Raw genomic sequence first — 27,393 nt, 5'->3', positions numbered from 1 at the left:
TTCGGGTCAAGACACGAGAGTTATCCATCGAAGATACAAAATCTATAGAGCCAAGAAAATCTAAATCAAGACAAGAATTTCTTGAAGCAAGACAATTGGTTTTCTTCAGAAATAAATTCTTGGCTCAAGAAAATATTTCTTGAGTCAATATAAATTTTCTATCAGTGCGGGCTAGTGACAATTGGGCTGTAATGAGCTCTATACAGTAAAAGAGAAGTTGCGCATGCGCGGATTGATCTTCATACAGTCCAGTAACTCTGTTGTCAGCTGTAGTTTCGAGAAGTTTGCCGAGCGCATGTTATGCAGAAAAGATAATACAAAATCAAAAGCGAATTCTGACGGTATGTCTTGGTTACTTAATAAGAAATAAAGTTTTGAAAAATAGATTTGGATAATGATAATTCTGATAGCGAAAAATGTGACATACCAATTAATCACAGGTAATTATTTTATTTCTAATCATAAAATATTACTGCGACAGGTAACTTTGGTGAAGAATTTACTTGTGATTAATATGTTAATGATTAATAAATGTTGACGTTGGAAAATAATACATGGTCAAAATAAACGCCGTGAAATTCCTAACCTCGGCCTCATAAACTTTTTCATTAAACACTCATCACTTCTGATTGGTCGGATGCAGTGTTTAAACTTTCTTAAAGCATATGTGCATCCCTTCTACCCCGAAATTCGACGAAAATAGGCATGATATATCCCTACTCTATAATCCAAGTTACCAAAATGTTAAAGATAGGTTACCGGGGTGAACTCACCTTTACCTAAAGCTGCATCACTAGCAAAAAATAGGTCTGTCAGTTGACCCTGCGGGCCAGCCCCAAAACTTCCCGCTGTGTACAACATTATTGTAAATACATTTTCGAGCTCTTGGAGCTCGCAAATACTTTTGTATGCCATTGTTTTGTAAAAAACCATTTTTTAGCATTTCCTTCTCCCACGATATCTCGCGAACGAATTAACCGATTTTGATGGTTGAGGTGGCAATCGACGCGTTTTATCAAGTTCTGAAGCTGATCAAATTTTTAAATTGATTTATTTAGCCGTTTTTGAGAAATTTCAAAAAAACCAAGGAAAAAATTTTTTTTGAATTCTTTCGTCAACGGTTTCTCTTGAACGAATGAACCGATTTTGATGGTTGAGGTGACATTCGACGCGACTTATAGAGTTTCAGAGCTGATTAGATTTTGAAATTAATCCATCGAGCAAATTAAAAGTTATCCAAATAAAACATTTTGAAAAAATTTTATTTTTGAAATATCTCTAAACGCACCCTACCGATTAAGTTCAAATTTTTACGGCTTCAAGACATTAACAAGCCGCGTCGAATGACACCTCAACGATCAAAATCGGTTTATCCGTTCAAGAGTTATGAATATTTACATACATACATACGTACGTACGTACACACATACATACACTCGGACATCATCGTGAAATTAGTCAGGATAGCTTCCTAGGACCTCGAAACGTCGACATCTGATGGAAATTCGATTTTCGTAAATCGGACCGAAACCAATAACTTCCCGAATTTTTGAAAATTTACAATTTTCTTAGCGGGAAGTTAAAAATTCTCTAGATTACACATGCGCATTAAATTGATCGGCTAACGATTGTGGATCGTCATTAACTGATGAATTTGTGTCACCTTAAATTTATAACCTGAACTCTAATTTTATCAAAAAGTGATTAAAAGTAAAAATAAATACGAAATTTCAATAAAATCGAATCAAAGGAGGATATTAATTATCCTAAAATTTTAAGACTTGTTAGTTTTATATTAAAAAAAAAACTTGTTCAAGTTTTTATATTAAATAATTATTAATTAATTATTATTATTAAATAATACAGAAGATTATTTTAATTTCTATTAAATAAATAAGTATTCAATTTCATTTTTAATAATCAAATAAATAAACGCTTGAGTAATTTTCCGAACTAGCAGAGATAAAAGACTGCATTTGGTCTTATTTACGAAAAACACTTGTGTCTTTACTTATCACCTGTTAAAAAATTATTTTAAGACTCAGACATAAATAAAAAAGTCAAAATCAATAATATTGTTGTTTCCTTAAAAAATAATTGCGAGACATTATTTTGGATAAAAAAAAACACGATTGGGCTTAAGTATAAATTTATATTTTCGGTTGATTCAGTTTCGGCGATTGTTGTTTCGAGATATCAGTTTTTGATAACGAGTTATATTTTTATGAATAAAAAAAAAATAAATATTTTTGTTTTTGAAATTAATGTTCTGGAGATATTTCAATTAAGGAACAGAATTGGGGATAAGTTGAAGATCGGGAGCAGGGAATTTGAAAATTCGTAACTTCTAGGAAAATTGAGATTAAGTCTCTTCATTAGGCTCAAATTAAGGGTGAGGGCCCAAGGAACAAGTTTTATTTTTGATTGAAAGGATTCCAATCAATACTTTTTGAGATATTGGTTTATATATGGAGCCAAATCGACCACTTTCGGAACCCGACCCTTTTTATTTGGCTGAAAATTTTATTTTTTTTCTACCCCATCAAAAACGTTTCTCATGATTTTTTCAAATTTTTTCAACCAACCAAAAATAGTTATGATTTTTTGAAAAAAATGCCTTGTTTTTAAGGGGGGGTAGGGTTGTAAAATTTTTTTTTTTATTTTTATTTTTATTTTTTTTCTGAATGAACAATATGTCGAGAATATTGTGTACAAATTTTAAATCAATCCGAGTAAAACTAACGGAGGTACAGCGTTTCAGATGACCGGCCGTGATACCTGATTTTTATACCTGCCCGACCTGCCCCTACATACCCCTAGTAGAAATCAGCTGCAATTTTCTTTGTTCTTCCGAATCCCTTTCTTCGGCTGTGTGTCTTTCAAAGAATGTAAACTGATGACTCAATATAAGTATAAAAATTAATATTCTTTGATTGATAGTTTATTTCAAATTTTCACGAATAAAAAACTTTAAATGGATTTTCCCGAAAACGTTATTTTTAAAGTCCGTGAACATCATAACTCAAAATGTACTGAACCGATCCCTTTGAAAATTTGAACATTACTTCTTCACACAAATCAACAGGTAACTACGAAGAGTTTTTTTTTGTTTTTCATTTTTTTCTATTTTTTAATAACAAATTAACCGCGATTTTTTGAGCTAAAATCGCGTTTTTCACTTCCAAGTGCTGCAAAAAATCGAAAAAAAAAAAAAAAAAAAAACTCTTCGTGGTTACCTCGAAAAATACATCAACTTTAAAATGCATATCAATTTTTTTTTTTCCGATGATCCGGTAACGAGTTATGATGTTCACCGCAAAACGACTTTTTTTTCGAGGCACCTCCGAAGATTCAACGTCACCGGCTTATTAATAAATATTTTTCGTTGAAAATTTTTTCTGATATTCTTTAAAAGTTGTACAATAATATGTGATTAAGTTTAATGAAATTATATTACTCATCTCGCCGGGAAAAAATCACAAAAATATGCTTTTTTTTCGCCTTTAAAACCCTACCCCCCCCTTAAATAGCCATAACTTTTCCAAAATTTGACTGATTGGGACGTTTTTTTTTTTGTTTTTCAAAATTTTTGGTTTTGAATGTACTATTCGACAACAAATACAAAAAAAATATTGCAACCTATCTTCATTGTTTGTTTTCAGATTTTTTTAAAAAATCGAAAATTTTTCGATGATAACCATTTTTGATTTTTTATTTCTCTTTATTGTTTAAAAGCTTATTTTCCGTAATACCATGCTAAAAATTTTTGAGTGCTCCGAGAACTTTTAACATAAAAAAAAAATCTGTACATCGGTTGACCCCGCGGGCCATATCGGGAACCTAATTGGATACTAATAGGTCTTACAACTTTTTTTCTAGTCGGGCAGGCCCACAACTTCCCGCTGTTTTCGAGATCAAAGAGCTTGAAAACATTAATTTACATATTTTTCACTCGATAATACTTTGTATTACATTAGTTTTTTCAGGCTTGAAAATATAAATATTTTATATTCAACTTCGAAAATTCGAGACATCGAAAATGATTTATAAACAGTTCTGAGTCAAAATTAAAACAGTAGTTTGAGCCTCCAAAGCCTCAGTTCTTTTGATGTTGGACTTGCCGCTGAATGTAATATGTTATTTAAGTCCTCGATGTCCTAAGCGTAGCGTATGGAGAACTTAATAACCTTTTTAAAATGGTATTTTAACCCTCCAAGGCCTACCATACTTTTAACATGTAACTTCGAATGAGCTCAATTCTTTAGCATGATATTATTGTTATAATAATATCTGCGTTCTAAATACATAAAGATTTTTCCAACCGATCGTGAGCGTCCGAGTAGCAGTGCGGCAGTGGTTCTGCTTCATATTCGTAAGGTCGTGGATTCGAATCCCGGCGGCAGCAGATTAGTTTTGAGCAGTTTTTTTCAAATTCTTTGGCAGTTTCAGTTTTCCAATACATCGTTTGTATTTAGTTTTCACATAAAATAATTAATTAATCATATACTAATAACTCAAAGGTTCTAATTATTCAATTCGAATTTCGAATGACTTAGTAGGGGAGGGTGGGGCAGAGCGGCCCCCCTAAGCCAATTATTATTTTTTGTGGCTTTCAACCATAAGATTACTTTACTTTTGCCCTATTTCGAACAAATTTATGGACATTTTGCCAAAATTCTGAAAATTTTTTTTTTTTTTGTGGGGCAGAGCGGCCCCCCCTCCAAAAAGTGATAAAAAATTTTTTTTTTTCGTTTTTTTTTTTTTTTAAATTGTTTTTATCATTAAGAAAGTATTTCTTTTTCTTGACAACTATTTTTGGTTTTATATTACTCGAAAAAAATTTTTTAAAGCGTAAAAAATCGTTCACTCTCGATTACCTTAATTACTAATTGTTATTTAATAAAAAAAAAATCAATTCTATAATTTTACTTTATTTCAAAAATTTATCAACTAAAAAAAAAAAATTAATTTTTATAAATTTTTAGTGACCAAATTTGCCTCTTACATAGAGAAACGGCCGAAAAAAAAGAAAAAATAATTTTTTCGGAAGTTTCGGCAGGTCCATTTTGCCCCAGGTGTTATGCGTAGGGCTAGAAATGTGGAATTATAATAATTTTTTTTTAATTTGACGATAAAAATATGAAAAAATCACTTTTTCAAAATTTTGGGCTTGTCCATTTTGCCCCAAATGTCATGCGTAGGGGTAAAAATGCGCAAACATATCGGATTTATAGTAATTAGTCGAAAAAAAAAAAATTTTTTTTTTGGTCAAAATTTCAGGGGGGCCGCTCTGCCCCACCCTCCCCTACTATTCTATTCGAACGCCTACTAGTATAACTTTCGCTATTATTATAAATATTTTAAATTTTATTATTTTTTAACTTCCAACAAAACGTTTATTACGAAGAAATTATTTTTGGAATTTCAAAATTTCAAATTTTTTTCGATCATGGCAGCCATTTCTAATTAGTGGCCCCCTTTTCCCTTCTGTTTCTTTACCAATTGTCCGCGATCCGATGAGAGTCTTATTCTCGATCTATAAATTTAGGCTCTGGAGGCTCATTTTACTTTTTTAAAAATATGATTTGAACCTAAACTTGGTAAAAGCGGACAAAGTTACCACGTTTAGGTTCAAATCACCTTTTAAATCCATGGATCTTCATATCCTAAAAAAATGATTGGAAGCTTCTTACCCTCGTGTAGAATTTGGAGGCTCAAATCACCTTTTCAATTTTGACTCGGGTTTTTATCGGGGTTGAAAATTTCGAAATTTCCGAAGGCCAAAGGTCATATTTAAATTAGATTTGAATAAACAACATGATATATATTTTAGAGAGAGTAAACATGAGTAATGAAATATTAATTAGATGTCAAATAATCGCAGCAATAGGATCCGAGTTATAAATAAATAATAACAATAGAATTAACGAGTGAGTGTTTGGTGTTTGTTAACTCACCCGTGCGACTGGGACCCGACTGCTGCCACCCACGGGCCACCCACTTATCACCCGGCACAGCCGTTGTCGGGTTGCGCGAGTGTTGGTTCAATGGGAGAAGAGGCGTTATGTGCTCGGGAATGTGTTGAGCTGAACTAGCTATTATATTGCATCCCAACCATCTGGGCACTGATTTCAGACATTCTCGTAGCTAACCGCCTCATCCAATCTACCATAATGTATCCTTTCATCCCTAAATTGTTATTAATTTATCTATCATTCCATTAAAATTGCTAATTTATTATCATAATTGCTAATTAAGTAGTTTTTGGTTAGAGGGTTTTATAATTTTAAGCTTTGAAAATTCGTAACTCGAAACCTAATTAGGTTTAAGGGTCGGGGTTGGGCTCATTTTGAAGCTTGAACATTCCGATACAATTTTTATTTTTGGTTGATTGAGTTTCGATTAGTAGTTTTCGAGATATCGATCTATTTAGATTCATATAGATGGAGGACAATTTTTGGGAAGTCTAATTTATTAATCTGGAATTTGGAAATTCATAACTTCGAGGGAAATTGAGATTAAGGCTCGTAGTTGGGCTCAATTTCAAGGTGAAGGTTCAAGGAACAACTTTTGTTTTTGGTTAATAGAGTTCCGATCAATAGCTTTCGAGATATCGATTTATTTAGATCCATATATACAGAGAGATATCTCATGATATCCAGACAGATATCCCGTGTAAAAAAGATTTGTTCCAAAAAGATTTCAAAAAAGTTCTGCATGTGGAACTTCTAAACATGAGACAGATTAGAACTTTGAATGGAACTTTTTTGGAACGTTAGTCATTTTGATGGTAAATAAAAAGTTTTTATGAGTGAATTTAGAGTCAAAAAAGAACGTTCTTAGAAATTTTTGGAATTTTAAATGGACATTCAAAAAAAGTTCCATAATCACCACTTTTGGCCTTTTTCGAAAGCTAAAAAAGACGTTCCAAAAACATTCAAAAACGGTTCAAAAATCGTTACTTTACAACTTAATATAGAACTAAAGTAGATGTTCCAAAAACATTCCAAGAAAGTTCCAGAATCACCACTTTTGACTTTTTATGGACTAAAAAAGGCGTTCCAAAAACTTTCAAAAATCACTTCTTTTGCATCTTTTGTAGAATAAAGACGTTCCAGAAACATGCCAAAATAGTTCAAAAATCACTACTTTTGAATTTTTTATAGAACTAAAAAAAAGCGTCCATAAAAAATTCCAAAAAAGTTCCAAGAACGTCCTTTTTTGACTCTAAATTTGCTCATAACAACTTTTTTTTTACCATCAAAATTACTAACGTTCCAAAAAAGTTCCATTCGAAGTTCTAATCTGTCTCATGTTTAGAAGTTCCATATGCGGAACTTTTTTGGAATCTTTTTGGAACGAGTTTTTTTTACACGGGATATTTTTGGGAAATTCAATTTTTGAATCTGGAATTTGAAAATTCGTAACTTCTAAGAAAATTGAGATTAAGGTTCATAGTTGGGCTCAATTTGAAGGTGAAGGTTCAAGGAACAACTTTTGTTTTTGGTTAATAAAGTTCCGATCAATAACTTTCGAGATATCGATTTATATAGATCTATATAAATAGAGGAAGATTTTTGAACTATTGAATTTTTGAATCTGAAAGTGAAGCTTTAGAAATTCATAACTTCTAGAAAAATTGAGATTAAGGCTCGTTATTGGGCTCAATTTCAAGGTGAAGGTTCAAGGAACAACTTTTGTTTTTGGTTAATAAAGTTCCGATCAATAGCTTTCGAGATATCGATTTATATAGATCTATATAAATAGAGGGAGATTTTTGAACCATTGAATTTTTGAATCTGAGAGAGAAGCTTTAGAAATTCATAACTTCTAGAAAAATTGAGATTAAGGCTCGACATTGGGCTCAAATTGAAGGTTAAGGTTCCAAAAACAACTTCCGTTTTTAGTTGATAGGGTTCCGATCAATGATTTCCGAGATATCTATCTATAGACAGAAACTCGAGATTGAAATTATAAATGTGAAAAAAATAATTTGATAAATTTTGAAAATTTGTAGCTGCTTAAGAAATGAAGATCCAGAAATAAACTTGGCCTGATTACAAAGTTCAGACACCCGACAATAATTTTTACAATTTATCAACCGAATTTCATTAGCAACTTCTTGAGATATCCGAATTTATAGCCGAGTTAATAAAAAAAAATTGATTCTTGGTAAATTTATTACAGTTGACCTCACTCACCTTCGAAGCTCACTTTCATTTATCATATATTTTATCACAAAGGGAAATTATCATAAGGAAACGTTTATTTTCAATTATCAAGTGGTTTTTTGATCAATCAATTTTCACGGCTGTCATTGGCAAAAAAAAACTGACATTTAATCAATCAAAAAAAAAAAAAATATATATATATATATATATCATGAGACATAGAATTTGATGCTCTTTAAAATGAGTACCCACATCATATATATTTTTTAGTATATATTTATATATAAATATATGTTTGTAAAATATTAAAAAATAAATATGACAGCTTGGAATTTTTTAGTGTACGATATTTTTTTATATTTCTTTAAATTAAAAAAAATATATATATATATATATATATATATATATATATATATATATATATATATATATTCAATAAAATTCTATTTTTGTATCCCTTTCTTATTGATTCAATAAATATATACTTGTAATAATAATAATGATTATTATTATTTCCAACGATTGGAATTTAATTTCCGGTTTATATATATATTTATATTTTATTTAATATCAATCATATAAATTGAAAAGAAATATATATGTCATTCAATCAAATATCAACTTTGTTTTATTTTTATAAAAAATTTATTTATTACAGGTACATAAATTGCATTACAATAATATTAATAATAATAATAATAATAACAATAATAATAATAATTAAAATATATTTAAAATAATAATTATAAATATGAAATTAAATTTGATATTGCTGAGTATTAAATTAATTTTATCGATTCGTCGGCCTTTTATTTGAAGCAAATGCTATTTTAAGTAGATTTACTACCGGCGCCTCTAGAGCCAGCGAGATGCAGAATGACATTAAATATGAAGACACTAGATTTCCGAAGTAGACAGTCAGCTAAAAAAATATTTTTTTTTAGGTAAAATAGATTTTTTTCAGTTCAAAAAAACTTTTGATTGGTAAAAAAAAATGTAATCTCGGTGAAAATTCTAAGACCAGTTAAAATTCTAGGAACGGAAAGAAATTCTAGGACAGTCAAAACATATTAGGTCTAGTCAAAAATTCTAAGACTGGTAAAAATTCAGGGACAGTAAAACATTCTGGGACCGAAAGTATTCTAAGATTGGTAAAAAATTTTAGGGCAAGCACAAAAATTCGGAATCAGTAAAAAAATTCTAGGACTAGGTAAAAATTCTATAATCAGTCAAAATTCTAGGGTCAGTAAAAAATTCTAGGGTCAGTAAGAAATTCTAAGATCGTTAGAAAATTCTAGGACTGGCATAGAATTCTAGAATGGGTGAAAAATTCTAGGACTAGTTGAAAATTCTAGCAGTGGTAAAAATTATAGGGTCAGTAAAAAAATCTAGGATCGGTAGAAAATTCTAGGACTGGAATAGAATTCTAGAATCGGTAAAAATTCTAAGACTAGTTGAAAATTCTGGCAGCGGTAAAGATTCTAAGACCAGTAAAAATTCTAGGGTCAGTAAAAAATTCTAAGATCGTTAGAAAATTATAGGACTGGCATAGAATTCTAGAATCGATAGGAAATTCTAGGACTAGTTGAAAATTCTAGCAGTGGTAAAAATTATAGGGTCAGTAAAAAAATCTAGGATCGGTAGAAAATTCTAGGACTGGAATAGAATTCTAGAATCGGTAAAAATTCTAAGACTAGTTGAAAATTCTGGCAGCGGTAAAGATTCTAAGACCAGTAAAAATTCTAGGGTCAGTAAAAAATTCTAAGATCGTTAGAAAATTATAGGACTAGCATAGAATTCTAGAATCAGTAAAAAATTCTAGGACAAGGTAAGAATTCTAAGACCGGTAAAAAATCTAAGACCTGTCAAAATTCTAAGACCTTTGCAAAATTCTAGGATCGGTAGAAATCTTAACACTAGTCGAAATTCTAGAGCCAGTATAAAAATTGTAGGATCGATAAAAAATTCTAAGACTAGCATAGAATTCTTAGACCGATCGAAAATTCTACGATCAGTAGAAAAAAAAATGATCGATCATCATTAAATGACACAATAAATGCAGTCCCTAAAATAATGAATTTGAATTCCCGAATTTTGGTGCCCAATTTTCATAAAAAAAATTATAAATCCCTAGAACTCATTGCTGCTGATAAAAAAATAACGTAATTTAAATATTATAAAAAAAAATCGATAAAGAAATTTCACTCAGTCGGTAATTTTTTTTTTACCAAAATAAAACTTACAACAAGGCCGTTGTGAATATGTAGCGGTCCATCCATTTGCATGCTGGTGATCATCATGATAACAGGATGGACAAGATACGCGCAGTATGTGAGCCGTGACATGGGATAAATAAGTCGTAATGATAAAAAACTATTGACAATAGCGGCAGAACCAGTGCAACATTGTATGACAATAAATGAAACAGCAATTGCCCATGCAGTATGACCCAGTGCTGCGTAAGCTGAACTCACTGTTACGGTCATATCACCAGGATAGAGGCCGTACACAACTGCCATCATTATTCCGCTTGAAATAATCCACCCGATAAATTTAACCCACTGCAGATAATATATTTATTGTTTAATATTATGGGAATTTCATCTCTAGTTGTCTAATTGGGAGCTTTCATTTTTCCTTTGAGGGTTTGTACTTACGCCGGGAGTGTGAAGCTTGCAGTTAGTTTTGAACAAAAGCCACCCGGTTATCGTGCCAACAAAGTAGGGACCAGCACGGAGCCATGGCTTGTCATATAATTCATCAAATAGTGCAAATGGTTCCTGTATTCTGAGAAAAAACGATTCGGTCGGTAAAAAATTTTACCGGTCAGTAAAGAAAATTGGACTGTCGTTAGTTTTTTTTGTGGGTAAAAATGAAGCTAGGGTCGATGACACAGTTATCGGGTCAGTATTAAAAATTTTGATGCCGGTAAGAATTAGGCTTGTCGGTGAAAATTACAACTGTCAGTAAAAACTACGACGCTCGGTAAAAATTACAACTGTCAGTAAAAACTACGACGCTCGGTATAAATTACAACTGTCAGTAAAAACTACGACGCTCGGTAAAAAGTACAACTGTCAGTAAAAATTACAACTGTCAGAAAAATTACAAGCGGCAGTAAAAATTAAAACCATCAGTGAAAACTACAACGCTCGGTAAAAATTACAACTGTCAGTAAAAACTACGACGCTCGGCAAAAAGTACAACTGTCAGTAAAAATTACAACTGTCAGTAAAAATTACAACTGTCAGTAAAAATTACAACTGTCAGTAAAAATTACAACTGTCAGTAAAAATTACAAGCGACAGTAAAAATTAAAACCATCAGTGAAAACTACAACGCTCGGTAAAAATTACAACTGTCAGTAAAAACTACGACGCTCGGCAAAAAGTACAACTGTCAGTAAAAATTACAACTGTCAGTAAAAATTACAATCATCAGTGAAAACTACAACGCTCGGTAAAAATTACAACTGTCAGTAAAAAAATCACAACCGACGGTAAAAATTACAACTCTCAGTAACAACCACAACTGTCAGTAAAAACAACGACGGTCGGTAAAAAGTACAACTGTCAGTAAAAATTACAATCATCAGTGAAATATCACAACCGACGGTAAAAATTACAACTCTCAGTAACAACTACAACTGTCAGTAAGAACAACGACGATCGGTAAAAAGTACAACTGTCAGTAAAAACTACAACGCTTGGTAAAAATTACAGCTGTCGATAAAAATTACATTGGTTGGTAGAAATTACAACTGTCAGTAAAAACTACATCCGTCAGTAAAAAATCACAACCGACGATAAAAATTAGAACTCTCAGTAACAACTACAACTGTCAATAAAAACTACAACTGTCAGTAAAAACTACGACGGTCAGTAAAAAGTACATCTGTCAGTAAATGTTAAAATTGCCGGTAGCAATTATTGTTGGATCAATGACGTGTAATTAAAATATTTATTACAACTGGAACGAATTTTAAGTGTCGGTGCAAAATATTACCACAGTCAGTACGGAAAATCTTTTCTGCCGGTAAAAATTATGATTGTCAGTAAAATTTACTTCAAGACAATATCTGGTACATGACACATCAATTACGGTCAGTGATAAATTTGATTGTCAGTAAAACAAATAATTGCAGTCAGTATGGAAATTTTTTTTGCCGGTAAAAATTACAATTTGTGGTAAAAGTTATTTTTACATCAATATATAGTAAACAAAAGATTCATTACGGCTGGTTATAAATTCCAGTGTCGGTAAAAAAGGATAACAGCCGGTATAGAAACTTTAATCTGTCAGTAAAAATTACAGCTGTCGGTAAAAATTACTTTCATGCCAAGGTCTTGAAATTAAACCCTTAATTACGGCCGGTAAAAAAATCGACTGTCGGTAAGTTTTTTTTGGTCGATAACGAGAACAGTAGTTAGTAAAAATTTTCGTGTCAACATGTAATTATTACCGTCTGTACACAGAAAATTTTGTCGACAGTAAAAAATTTTACTTGGTCGGTAAAGAAGATTTAATTAAAAATTATGAGTCAAAACAAATTTTTAGTCATCAGGAAGATTTTCCGGACCCAGTCCGGGTCTGTCGCGTAAATTCTAGACAAATTAAATTCCAAAAATGACAAATTTACTTACCTAGCAATATAATCATTAGTATAAGCGACGGTAAAAGTAGTAAACCAAGAGGAAACAATCAATAGTACAACCGCAACTGAGACAGCCTTAAAATATTTAACGCTCAGCAGGAGCAATAGAATTCCCAGTACGTAGAACTGAGTGTCATTGGCCATGTACCAGCTCCACAGCATGCACTAAAAATAAATAACCCAATTAAATTGGATAGAATAATTGAAAAAAAAGAAGTTATATTAAAGTACAAATGAGGTAACTAGATGCCCTTCAAATCCAGACACTACTCGGTATAGATTTCTTTAGCTCTTGAGTAATTTCTCGTCGCTTGCAATCTGTACTCGTGGTTACTGTATTCTCGTACGGTAGAATTAATTATTGGAAATCAATTTCAATGCGGTTTATTCTCTTTCTATATATATTTGTATATATATATATATAAATATATTTGAACTTATAGAAATTTAGAGAACAATCGTAATAGAAAATTACTGCCAATGGATACAATTATTTTTTTAATTTTTACACGTTCCATATATATTTACATATGCATTTTTAAATATATATGAACATTAAAAAATTTTGTAAATATATATATCGTGTGGGTACTCGTGTGAGAGGGCGTGAAATTCTCTCTTTATATATATAAATGTAAATTGAATTTTTTTGATTAAAAAAAAAATTAGTAGAAGTTTAATTAAACTCTAACATTTCACGAGGGCGAGGGACTCGGAGAAGGGAACAGTAAAGAGGAGGGTTTAGAAGTAAAACAAGTAATTGATTCTTACCATTTCAGAGCGTGGGTAAAGTGAATTTAGGTAGAGAGCATTACGCCACCAAAATTTTTCGCAAGTCACTTGGTCTATTATCACCGGGGAGAATACTGTTGTTGCCTGGGCTTGTTTTATTGCCAGTTCATTTATTCCCAAGACAAAGAGGTAGGCTGGTGTTAATCTAATTTAAAACAAAAATCAGTCAGGTCGTCACAATTACGGAAAATTAACGTAGTTTGGGGTAAATATGATTTTTATTTCCAGGGAAATGTCAACAAGATATTAAAAATTTTTTATCGGCTGAGAAAGATTTTTTTACCGATCGAGATTTATTTTTTTTGATTTTTTTTACTCACAAAAAAATTTCTTTGCCGACTGGAGATCTTTCAAACCCGTTAAAGAAATTTCATATCGACTGCGAGTTAGAACTGCCGGTAAAATAGAACGGCTTAAATTTTTTTACTCACAAAAAAATTAATTGCCGACTGGAGATCTTCCGAACCCGTTAAAGAAATTTCATATCGACTGCGAGTTAGAACTGCCGGTAAAATAGAAGGGCTCAAATTTTTTTACCATTAATTTTTCACTCACAAAAAAATTTAATTGCCGACTGGAGATCTTCCGAATCCGTAAAAAAATTTCATATCGACTGCGAGTTAAAACCACCGGTAAAACAGAAAGGCTTAAATTTTTTTTACCGTTAATTTTTCACTCACAAAAAAATTTAATTGCCGACTGGAGATCTTCCAAACCCGTAAAAAAAAATTTCGTATCGACTGCGAATTAAAACTGCCGGTAAGACAGAAGGGCTCAAATTTTTTTACCGTTAGTTTTTTTTACTCAGAAAAAGTTTCTTTGCCGACTGGAGATCTTCCAAAACTGTAAAAAAATTTCATATCGACTGCGAATTAAAACTGCCGGTAAAACAGAAGGGCTCAAATTTTTTTACCGTCCGTAAGTTAAAGATCCGTTTTATCAACAGAGCTTGAGGATTTGGTTGGAATAAAAATTATCGGCAGTAGAAAAAAAAAATTTTACCTGACAAATCTGTAGAGAATCATAATAAAAAATTTAGTGAAACTAGATCTTAGAAAATTATGATTGTCATTTTTTAAGGATCCCATCGATCGATAAAACAGAATCGTCACTAATAATCCACTGAAAAATAGAAAAAAAATTACGAAAAATCAAATTTTTTTTTTTTTGAAAAATTTACCTTATGAAAAAAAAAGTGTCAACGGAAAAAGTAGCATTGCTAATTGTCTGGAACATAAAATTCCTTTCAGTAACGGTGCGTAAGGTCTTGTTCTCTGAAATAATACGAAAGTGAAAGGTGGAATGTTAAACTTTCTAAGTATAATGAATTATCATGTGTAAGTTGTGTTATTTATGGGTTTCGTTTACCGACTGCGAGTGTGTTTAGTTGATAGTGATATATATGTTCATGTATACTTACCGGCTATGGAAAATACTTGTAGGTAAGTGTGGACTAGTATGACCCAACCGAGAGACAGTACTCTCAGACCGTGCAAACAGGTCAGATTGTCTCGGGCCGCTGGGTCTGTGCTGAGTATTTTCGACCCGTTTTCTATTGGGCTGAATGATAAGAGACATTTCATCCAAAAACCTCAAACATAATTTTTTTTTATTGTTAAAATTGAAATTTTTCAAAAAATCAAAAACAAAATTTTTAAATAAATTTTAAGGAAAAATTTCAAATCAAAATTTTTGAAAAATTTTAAAATTAAAATTTTAAACTGAAATTCAAAGTGAGTTTTGAAAAAAAAATTTATTGAAAATGGAGTAAAATTTCAAAATTGAAAAAATGTATTTGTAAATTTTATTAAATTTTTTTACCTCTACGTTTTTTTTTATTAATATTGTCATCTAAATGAAAATGTCTATGTTTTTGAATTTTCTCGATGTAATTTCCGTTATCTTGTACAACAGTAACTTGTTGTTCATCGGAAAAATTTTTCTTGATGTATGTAGAAGTACGTTCATTATTATTATTGTTACTGCCTGGAGCTATTGCTTCAACGTCTGGGTCTGTAGTAAGCCGACGATAATCGTACACAGTAGCTATTAACATTAGTACCGCAATTACTCCTCCTACTCCACTGAAACGATAATCATCATAATTAAGATTCTTCATATTGATAATGTATCGTCCACAGAATTTAAAAATATAGTTATCGGTAAAGGAAACTTCTGATGTCACACTCTCTAAAAAGGAATTCGTCACAAGCAGTAATTTTGTTAGATGCAATGTTTCACTGATACTGACAGTCATTTTTTTTTCAATAATTTCAATGAATTTAACTGGATTCATCAGTGATTATTTTTTTAATCGCGCAATCAGTTCATTCTACTTGTTACTTTTTTACTTTTTCACGGAAGCACACAGTGATTTTTACTGGTTTAATCAGTAATAGAATTTAACTAATTCTGTTAATGATAGAATTTCACTGATTGAATCAGTGATAGGATTTCTCAGATTTAAGCAGTGATGTCATTTCACTGATTAAGTCAGTGGCGGAATTTTACTGACTTAACCAGTGATAAAAGTCTACTTATTGAATCAGTGGTAAAGTTTTTCTGCTTAAATCAGTGACAGAACTTCACTGATTTAATCAGGGTTAGAATTTCACTGATTTAATCAGTAATAAAATTTTACTGATTCAATCAGAGATAGAATTTTACTACTCGATCACTAATAGAATTTCTTCAATTCAATCAGTGTTTTTTCACTGATTCAATCGGTGTTTTTTTCACTGATTCAATCAGTGATAGATTTGCACAGATTCAATCAGTAATAGAATTTCTCAGATTTAAACAGTGATGTCATTTCACTGATTTAGTAAGTAACGGAATTCCACTGATTCAACCAATTGTAGAATTTCACTGATTTAGTCAGGGATAGAATTTCAATGATTTAATCAGTAATAAAAGTTTACTGATTCAATTAGAGATATAATTTCACTGAGTCGATTAGTAATAGAATTTCACTGATTTGATCGCTAATAGAATTTCTTCGAATCAGTCAGTGAATTTTTTTTTCACTGATTCAACCAGTGATAGAATTTTAGTGATTTGATCAGTATTAAAATTCCAACAATTCAATCAGTGATACAATTTCTGTGCTTTTATCAATGATGCAATTTCACTGACTTAAAGTGCTTGAATTTCACTGATTGTATAAGGAATAGAATTTCACTGATTCAACCAGTGATAAAATTTTTCTAGTTCAATCAGTAACGGAATTCACTGAAAATACATTACTTTGTTTTTAGAGACCAAATATTTTACAGTATTAAATTATTGTCGACAAAAAAACGTCAAAAAAATTACTATTTTTTTTTTACTGTAAAAAAATATAATGAAAAAATTTTTTATCTTTAAATTTTATATTCGGTAATACCATAAAATATTATACTGTAACAATAATCTATATAATCGGATTTGGCTCGAATTTCTGTTGGAATCCCTCTTTTGCTGATGATACGTTCGTCATACATCTCTATCTACTCATACCTCCACTCCAACATTTTTAACACTCAGAGTTCGCTTTACTCCACATTCTACACTGTACATTCATAAAAAAAATAAAAGATAAAAAACATAAGCCAGAATGCAATAGAGGCGTTATCGCAAATCGATTAGAGTTTTTTCAAGTGGAAACTTTTTTTACCTGAAAATTTTTTAATACTACGCCCCTTTCAATTCATTGAATTTTTATTATTATTTTATTGCAATCTGTTCTGATGAAATAAAATAAAGAACGCGAGTACATTGAGAATCATAAGTCGAATGAAAGGTTGTTGAGAAATTAATTAGAGGCAATTAAGCAGAGAGTTGGAAATTTATTGAATTGTTTTTTTTTAATTATTATTATTGTTTAATTAATTAGGGTTTTCATTGTTTTTATATTAGGATGAACGAGTCCGAGGGTAATGGAATGTAACGAGGAGTGAACTTTCACGTGAGTGTTTACAGTTAAATGCTTTCTATGTGTTACGTCATCCATGTATGGATTATTTTAGTGTTCACTTTCATTTGATGGTCAGCAAAAATTCTTATTGAACGTTAACACAAAATTTTATGCTTTTTATTGAGAAAAGGAGAATGATTTTTCTAAGGGACTAATAAGGCCCAAAAATTATTGATAAGGCCCAAAATTTCAGAATAAGGCCCAAAATTTTATTACAAGGTCCAAAGATTACGATAGGGCCCAATATTTAGTATAAGGTCTTTCACCATTTTTGTTCGTTTGGTGTAATGTTAGGAGGCGAATAAAAATTAAATTGGTCCCAAAATTTGAAATGATACGGCCCAAAATGTAATGAGACACTAATTATCAGGTCTGGATACTGGAGTCATGGATAATCTGTTGACCCTCGAAACGGTTGATTTAATTTTCTAATAGGGCCCAAAATAAAATTCAGACCCAAAATATAGAACAAGTTGGAAAATAAGTTGTTTAGTATTTGAAGCCTTGATGTAGTAAAAAAAGGCTTAAACATTTAAATGAGGCCCAAAAATAGAGACAAGTCCCAAAAAGGAAGAGAAGGTTCTAAATATAAGGTCAAAGTATATTTAGAAATTAAATTATTTCATGATTATGATAACACAAAAAATGTTAATATGTGTAATAAATTCCCGAATATAAGTAAGGCCCAAAAAATTATAAAGGCCCATTTTAAATTTTAATGACCGATCTTTATTACTCATGAGTCATGACTATATTTCACCAAGTTGAAAATTTTACGCAAGGCCCAAAATTACAAGTAAGGCCCATTAATACCTATGAGGCCCAAAACTAATTTTAGCGTCCCATCGAAAATTAAATTGCCACTTTTATATGAAATCATACTGGGTAAAAAAATTAAAATCATAAGTCCCAATTTCACATAAATTCTGAATAATCTTCGCTTAATTAAATTTTATAATTAAATCGTGCATGGACATAAATAAAATCCAACCGTATAATTTATTGCAAGTAATTCATCTCGGTCGTCATACTACATAAGAGTACGCGACACTGTTTCTTACACAATATCATCTTGTCCCTCGAATTACACACATAACATGCAACAAACTTGCGACATATTAAACTTAAGAAATAAATAAGTACTTATTATGATACTAGGTCATATTTAAAATAAAAATTGCAATCAATAATAATAATATCTTATTAATATTTATTTTTATCTCTTACCCAAGAATGTAAAGCTTTGAATCGTTCCATACCGAGTAATCACTAGCAGGCACAGGTTTCACAGTAACGATTGTTATCTTAGGCCCATGTGAACCATGAGTCCCATTACCTTGTTTTTCGACCCTTTCTACGCTCGTCCGGAGCATTGAACCCAGTGAAAAACGGTCACATGTTGCAGGCAGACATAATCCCAAAAATATTTGACGGGTCTACAAATTTTGAATAAAAAACATTAAACTGTCGGTAAAACAGATTCGTCACCGGGTGCCGGTAAAACAGAGCAGGGATCGCCTATGCAGGGCCAGGTGTCGGTTAAGTGGGACTACAAGGTCACTGAGGACTGGCCTAGGCCTACAAGTGGACCTGAAGGCTGATAAAATAGGAACCGTGTCGGTAAATAAGAGTTTCAGCCAGTAATTTAGAGAGGTCGGTAAGGGCCTGACATTCAATTTAGTGGGAGGAACGGTAAGGGTCTGACGGCCGAGAATGCAGAGGGCTCGGCAAGAGTGGACCTGATGAACGATAATTTAGTAGGAGTCGATAAAGAAGGGCATAAATTGTTTTGAATGACTTACCGATGGTTCAATATTACGAGGAAACGATAGGCCCATTCTTACAACATGAAATTTAATTAAATATGGCGGTAATTCATCATTTGAAATAATTGGATTTATTGGATTGATTCCATCTTCTTCTGTAGTATTTAATTCCTTGCATAGTGAACTGGAACCGAGCCAAAATCCGTTTCCAAAGTGAAATTGTGAATTGTAACGTCCACTGGCATCAAGCACTAGAAATAGTAATAAGTTGGATAAGGCCCAAAAATTAATAATCAGGCCCAAAAAGATTTTTTATTAATATTGTGATCTGAACTAAAAACCGATTTTCATACGATGATGAGCCATAAGGCCCATTTTTTAAAAATAAGGCCCAGATTATTACAAGACCCAATATTTTTAAACAATGCATGGAATTATTACCAGACTACATTAATGTTTTAATTGTCGTCCGTTCAAATTTTATTATTCAGATCAATATAAGGCCCGAAAATAAATAAAAGGCTCAATTTAAATAAAGGACCCATCAAACAGTCTGAAATTTGTATTTACGAATATTATTTTAAATCTTGCTAAAGGAGAAGTAAATAAAATATTTGGTCCATTCGATTCTAAGGCCCACTTGTACTGGACTCAAAAATAAGGCCCTTATAAAATGGCAGCTAAATAGAAATTTTTGATGAAACAAAATAACTAATCTGGGTGCAATATAATTTTTGCAAGGCCCAAAATCACGGTGCACAGGCCCTAAAATAATATAAGGCCCAAATTTTTTCCACTCATAATCCATGAAATACACTTCTGACGAGTCGGCACCGCATATAGTTACTAAATATAAAATATAAAAGATAAAATATCATAAGGCCCATAATAATAAATGATGAAAAAAGAAATTTAAAATTGAGATAAAGATGATAGTTTGATCGAAGGTTCATTGCCAGTTATGTAAAGTGCATAACGAAGTAGAAAGTGCATTTAAAGTGTATACATATATGTATGCACCAGCTGACACGGTGGTCGAGTTACATTGGCCAATGTGAGTATTTCATTTAATGCAGTAAATGCTTATGCTGGTTATTATATTATTGGGTGCCAGCAGTACCACCAAGTGAAACAGCATTTTCTCTTATTACGAAAAGTTATTAACGGTCTAACGGTCGTCCTGTCGCAGTGCGATCAAGCAAATTATCTATCTACATATTCATTAGCTTACTGACGTTGACCTGCATTCTATTGTTTATTTATTTCAGGCTTTAGTACTGTTGCCGAAATTTATCGAGTAAGGCCCACAAGATAATATAAGGCCCAAAAATATCCATGTTGTCGGTTAACTTCCCCGTAAAAAGTATTACTATGGTCTTTGTCATAAAATAAGGCCCAAAGTTTCTGTTAGAGACAGCGTGGCATGAGGCCCAGAATTCAATTACAAGGCCCAGAATGACAGAATAATTGAATTTGAGGATATTGGATTAGAAGCCAGAAAAAAGGTATAATTGCTTTTAAAACTTATAAATTGATAATAGTAATCTGGGCTAAAATTTATATGTAAGCCCCAACAAAATATGAGGCCCAAATTCAAATTTTAATAAAAAATTGTAAAAATGAATTATGTCATAAACACATATTTTTAATGCCCTGAATCAGTCGCATTCAGACAAGGACAAAAATTCAAGTCCCAAATACAAAATAAGGCCCAAAGATAATTTTGTTCACAAACTTAAAAATGACGAAATTTCAATTACAAATCACTCGTTCTCTACAATAAAAAATCCTAAAATTCCAACTACGGCCCAAAGTTATATGAGGCCCAAATTTTACAGTATTAAAAATTTAAGAATAATAAAATATGACGCAAAACATATTTCTAAGGCGCTTAATCACCCCGCTACAAGCAAGGCCCCAAATTTCATCTAAGACCCAAATAGCAAATAAGGCCCAAAACCAAAATAACTTTACAAAGTTAAAAATTACCGAATTGAGACTACAAAAATTATTGTTTTAATAATAACAAGGCCCAAAAATCCAGCTAAGGCCCAACTTTTTTGTCAATTTTTTCTTCAAAGTACGGTATCAACCTGACCTACCCAGGCACTCCCTAGGCGTTTGAAAAAATTGCAAAATCAATAAAAACAACTTTTTATAAAAAAAAATTACTAATTACTCGTTACAAAATATCAATAAAATTACATATAACATATCGCAATTGAAAATGTTGCAATCACGCAAACCTTTCGAATACTCTCATTTCAGTCCTTTGCTAAATATAAAAATAAAAATAAAAAAAACTAACTTTTAGCGGCCCACAATTTCCCGTCCTTGAGCGCACTGATAAATAACTCCATGTCCCTAAGACATTCTGGGGTCAATTTTCCAGGGATTCGGTGCCATCTCAGCGGGTCATAAATATCCGTTAGCCATTGTATGCTATTAGCATTTAATTCTAATTTGTCTTTCATAAAATTAACATCAACATCACTGTCACTATCATTTTTACTGTTGTTTATTTTCAAGTATTTTTTCCAATCGGACTCTGGATTATTTTTACTAAAGGCCAATAAACGGTCGCGCAGAACTTCCGTTTCCTCACTAGGAATATTTTTAACACTAGTGGTAATAATTAATGATTTAATTGTCGTCGATTTAGGTTTACTTAGACGTAAAATATTTGATTCATTTTTACTGTAAGTTAAATTTATTAATGTCTTAATTATTAAAATAAATATTAATTGTTTATTCATTTTTACACTATAATTTTTAATTTTATTATTTTGTTATTTTTTAACATTTTGTTGGGAATACTATTTAGAGAGTTAAATGTCCAAGAACACGGTTATTCACGCACTGAATGAAGCGAAACACCGGCAGGGTTTGTGTGTTGGTTTCTTGTGAGTTGAAATATCCCTTTCTCTGCTGTCGTTACTGAGTGTAATTTTTAAATGCAATCGCATTTCCTTCTTGCTAACTTTTAATGTCCGTTTAAATAAGATTGTCGCAATAAGATACATCAGTGTCTTATGTGAGAGTAAATTTATTATTTTATATTTAGATTGGGCCCCATTTTTTTGTAAGGCCCAAAAGTCGGGTGAGGCCCAAAAGTTGAGCAAGGCCCAAAATATGGTGGGGGTTAAGAATTCGTGCAGAGCAAAAAATCTCACAGCAAGAATCAGGATAAAAGCACCAGGCCCAAAATTTGTGTAAGACCCAAAATTTTGCTAAGGCCCATATATATTTCTTGTGGTATAGGGAATTTGTTAAGTTACATATGTAGGAAATGTTCGTATGAGCGCTGGGCAATTGGACGAAGATCAGAATTTATGATAAGGCCCATTTTTGTAGTTTTAAAATTTTTAGATAGATTTTGAATAATAATTTTAGTCTAAATTAAAGATCAGAAATCAATTTAAAAATTGTGTGCACCTGTTCACTGTGCATGCAAAATGAGGCCCAAATGTACGCCTGTCTGAAAATGGACAGTAAGGCCCGAATTTTAATTTTTATCTATATATTAAAATTTAATATAAATTTGAACAAGTATTTAATTAATAATAAGACCCAATTAGACAATGATGCCCAACTTTGAAATAAGGCCCAAAATTTATTCCAAAGCAAAATTTCGAATTATTTGTACAACAAATTAATTTTGATTTTCTAACATTAAAAAGATGTAATATCATTACAAAATTCACAACAAGACCCAAAAATAAGCATATGGCCCAAAAAGTTTTTTCGTAAGTTCTCCTAAGTACATCATTTTTGCGCAGAATTTTACAGTTTTCACAGGCAGATTGTACGAAAACAGCGATAAAAATTTTCATAAGGCCCAAAATACGTTCATAAGGCCCAAAAAAATTTTTTTCCTATTTCTCCGTATTTTTTATTTTTAATAACAAATCAACCATTTGTAGTCACATAAGAGAATAAAAAACATAATTCTATTTAAAAAACTGTCTGCACACACTCAGTGCGTTTCAATCTATCACGCAAATGTATGTCGCAAGATAAGAGACTCTAGCATCAGACGTACGCGACCACAATACATTTGACGTATATTAAACTCGGGACAGCGGACACGTTGACGTGCATCTACTCGAGACAAGGACGCCATCCAGAGACCACAGACAAGCATTTTAAACCGGTAAAAGCTTCCCCATCTATCTCCATTCATTCCCTGACGTTCTTTCATTCGCAAAATATGACACTACTATACTTGTATTCGTTTCGAATTAAAAAAATATAAAAATTACGCAAAAATTCCGATATATTCATGATAAATTTTTTTATTTATTTAACTTATGCAATACAAAGCTTTCTATCCGCCACACGGAAATCAATGATCTTGTAAACATATATTCTATAGACATATATACACATGTATATAATATATATATACGGAAGCGATGATATAAAAAAAAATTTTTTTTTAAATGATATTTTTTTTTTATTTCAAAATCAGACAAAATAAATTAATTAAAAAAAATATATATTGGAATGTTATAGGTCGCATTAAATCGCGGAAGGGAAAGTTGATTTATCGATGATCAACTTTTCTTTTTATAAATATTTTTTACTCGTATAAAGTTATATATATAAACAAATATAAACACATACATATATATGTAAACTATTTAATAGGAAATCACTCGTATTAATTTCTACTGGTTTAAATAAATTAATTTTTTTTTGTTTTACTTTTTTCGCTGTCGGTACAAAAGAATTAAGTTCTAACCCTCGGCATATTAAGGACCTGTACTAGTGTCTACTTACCCCTCGGCCGGTAACTCACCGACAGAAGGTCAGTTACCGGTCGCGGTTGAGGTAGAAAACATCTTCCGAAGGCAGAGGGAAGCTTTTTTGCGGGTTTTATACCTTTTTTTAGGATTGCGAATATTAATTTGGGCGCCAGAAGGTGATTTTGGCAAGTAGGGGGTAGTTAGATTGAAATAGGATCTTCACTTTTTGCCAGATCAGAAAAGTCAGGATGGCCGAGCGGTCTAAGGCGCTGCGTTCAGGTCGCAGTCCACATTTGTGGGCGTGGGTTCGAATCCCACTTCTGACAACTATTTTTTGATTATTTTTTTCCAAATAATCATCATTTTTTTAATCACTAATGATTTAGAACATAGTTGAACTTTTTTGTTGACAATCATCTATTGTTACGCAGAAGGAAGTTGATTTTTGCAAACTCCTTGCGAACCCGTTGCCTTGCCCAGCATGAATCCCAAATCCTAGATGGACCTCCAACCAGCAGCTTAGTTTACCCAGAGTTCTAGGCCGCAGGTGGCCGGTCCGTGGCAAGGTAACTCTGTAATTTGGTCATCAAGCTGGTCTAGGCAGCGGCGCCCAGTTACTCTGAATAAATTCTGAGCAAAGGCTATTTCTGATGCTCATCAATTAAAATTTTTATAATTTCTTATCTGATATTTTTTAACACCCGCACTTCCCAAGTGGATTATTTCCACATAATCCTGATTAAACACAATCATTTTATAGGATTAGAAATAATTAAATTCTTAATCATTTTTAATCCTTCCAACTCATGTAAATCCTTCTTGAATTTTCAGGATTAATCATACCACACCATTATTAAGGGGGGGGGGGTAGAGTTTTAAAGGCGAAAAAAAGCATATTTTTGTGATTTTTTCCCGGCGAGATGAGTAATATAATTTCATTAAACTTAATCACATATTATTGTACAACTTTTAAAGGATATCAGAAAAAATTTTCAACGAAAAATATTGATTAATAAGCCGGTGACGTTGAATCTCCGGAGGTGCCTCGAAAAAAAGTCGTTTTGCGGTGAACATCATAACTCGTTACCGGATCATCGGAAAAAAAAAATTGATATGCATTTCAAAGTTGATGTATTTCTCGAGGTAACCACGAAGAGTTTTTTTTATTTTTTTTTTTTTTTTCGATTTTTTGCAGCACTTGGAAGTGAAAAACGCGATTTTAGCTAAAAAAAATCGCGGTTAATTTGTTATTAAAAAATAGAAAAAAATGAAAAACAAAAAAAAACTCTTCGTAGTTACCTGTTGATTTATGTGAAGAAGTAATGTTCAAATTTTCAAAGGGATCGGTTCAGTACATTTTGAGTTATGATGTTCACGGACTTTAAAAATAACGTTTTCGGGAAAATCCATTTAAAGTTTTTTATTCGTGAAAATTTGAAATAAACTATCAATCAAAGAATATGAATTTTTATAATTATATTGAGTCATCAGTTTACATTCTTTGAAAGACACACTGCCGGAGAAAGGGATTCGGAAGAACAAAGAAAATTGCAGCTGATTTCTACTAGGGGTAGAAAAAATATGAAAAAATTTTCAGAATCCCAGATATATGAAATATTTTAGTTTTTTTGAAAAAACCGTAATTTTCTCAAAGTCCGACCGTTTTTTTTTTTTTTTTTTTGCTCTAAAAATACTTCAACTAATTCTGCAATGATCCCCGTTAATTAAAAGATGTGACGACAATCGCTTCTAATTTTTTTTCTTGATTATAAAAAAATTTTTGTTGAATTTTTGCTGATTCTATATAACTTTGTGATGAAATTTTTTTCATTTCTTCGTGAAACCTCAAAAGTTGAAAAATAAAATTTTATTGGAGAATTTCAAGTGATTATCGTCTAAGAAATTGTTATTTTAAAAAAAAAAATAATTTTTTTCTCTCATTGACAAAATTCTGAAAAATAACTTTCGGGGGGTAGAAAAAGATAGAAAATTTTCAGTGAAATCAAAGGGGGTCAGGTAAAAAATTTGTCGATTTGACATGTACTGACCCATATAGAGTATTATTTTTCTTTTGAGATTTTATAATTATATATATCTTTTTATCATATTATATTTCATTAGTGTCTAGCCGATTGGCGTCAAAATAAATAAAAAAATAACAGTGAAAATGATCATTTTATCTTTGAACGCGTTTCTCTCGAAACATCATTTTCCGAATTCGCTACAGTGATTACTCAAAGACGAATGATCCGATCACTACCGAATTTTTTCTACATGTTCTTTATATAGTTCTTCATACAACGACCTATCAATTTTTTGATCTGATCAAAAATCGAATTTTGGCAGGCCAAAAACGACCAAAATTTTGGGTGAAATTCGACTTTTTTTTTTAAAACGCCGCCATTTTGTCAATTTTTGATTTTTTTCGTTGATCGTAGGTCATAGTACGGACAATATCTTCTAGTTTAACAAGAATTTTTTTTTTTAGATTTCATCCACGGAGGTCGCAATCACTGCAGCAGCGGAGGGCCTTTTTTTCGCGCTGTCGGAGATCGTCCATAACTTGAAAAATGTTTAATTTTTTTTTCCAAAAATTTCCCTGTATTTTCTAAAAACATGTATAAATATACTCTGAAAATTTTTGAACAATTAGTAAAGTAGTTTTTTTAATAAAAATTCCTAAAAATCATCTTTTTTTTAGGCCGTCACACTAGTGGCGCCCCTTAATTCGAAAGTGCAATATATTGAGAATATACTGTGAGGATTTCAAACTGAAATTCGAAATAGGAACGGAGTTACAATGAGTTTTCGAGAGCGCCTCATAGTTGCGCGTGAAGATTTCTGAAACTTTAAACGCGTTTATCTCGGAACGTTTTTACGATCGACCCGGGTCCTAAATTTTTTTCTATCCAACCTATTGGTCTGAAACTTAAACTGGTTATTCTACACACTTGTAGATCTCGTCGGTACTAAGCTGTATTTTTTTTACCCCTAACGTTCCATTTTACAACCCTTTTTATGCGAAAAATTAACTTTTTTTTCAAAGTCCGCCATTTTTTTATTTTTTAATAAAATTTCATAATTCTAGTTCCTGCGAGGATGACATGTCTATAGATTAAGACTAATCAAGAATTTTTAATTTCAGATGTCCTCAAGAGTCGATATCACCGGAGCCACCCACGCGCTTTATTTAAGGCGTCAACTTCAAGCGATAATAAAAATAAATTATTTAATTTCCTAAAAAAAATTTTTTTTTGTTACCTTAAGATTAGAGGTGTGCACATCTCGTTCGAATCGAATCGAGTCG

The 27,393-nt window shown here is 31.6% G+C and overlaps 1 protein-coding gene, 1 long non-coding RNA gene and 1 other non-coding gene across 3 annotated transcripts; 2 read left to right on the top strand and 1 right to left on the bottom strand.

Moving 5' to 3' along the window:
* Positions 1 to 65: 65 nt before the first annotated feature.
* Positions 66 to 26,715, top strand: LOC130677505 (uncharacterized). Its single transcript, XR_008991625.1, has 3 exons — positions 66 to 440; positions 17,515 to 17,563; positions 26,575 to 26,715. It is a non-coding gene; the product is annotated as an uncharacterized LOC130677505 (long non-coding RNA).
* On the bottom strand, positions 8,806 to 22,204 carry LOC130677503 (nose resistant to fluoxetine protein 6-like). Its single transcript, XM_057484271.1, has 12 exons — positions 21,647 to 22,204; positions 19,375 to 19,589; positions 18,800 to 19,008; positions 15,439 to 15,701; positions 15,038 to 15,208; positions 14,798 to 14,891; positions 14,620 to 14,739; positions 13,597 to 13,762; positions 12,815 to 12,990; positions 10,829 to 10,958; positions 10,415 to 10,732; positions 8,806 to 9,093 (listed from the first exon to the last, which is right to left on the bottom strand). Exons 1-12 carry the CDS (start codon positions 22,092 to 22,094, stop codon positions 8,962 to 8,964), a joined length of 2,442 nt encoding a protein of 813 aa, XP_057340254.1. The 5' UTR covers positions 22,095 to 22,204; the 3' UTR covers positions 8,806 to 8,961.
* Positions 24,329 to 24,412, top strand: Trnal-cag (transfer RNA leucine (anticodon CAG)). The gene has a single exon. It is a non-coding gene; the product is annotated as a tRNA-Leu (tRNA).
* Positions 26,716 to 27,393: the final 678 nt, after the last annotated feature.

This window comes from Microplitis mediator, chromosome 11 (assembly GCF_029852145.1).
Source record: "Microplitis mediator isolate UGA2020A chromosome 11, iyMicMedi2.1, whole genome shotgun sequence".
NCBI lineage: Eukaryota > Metazoa > Arthropoda > Insecta > Hymenoptera > Braconidae > Microplitis > Microplitis mediator.
The sequence above is the reverse complement of the archived record's forward strand: the minus strand, read 5'-3'. Positions and strand labels throughout refer to the sequence as shown.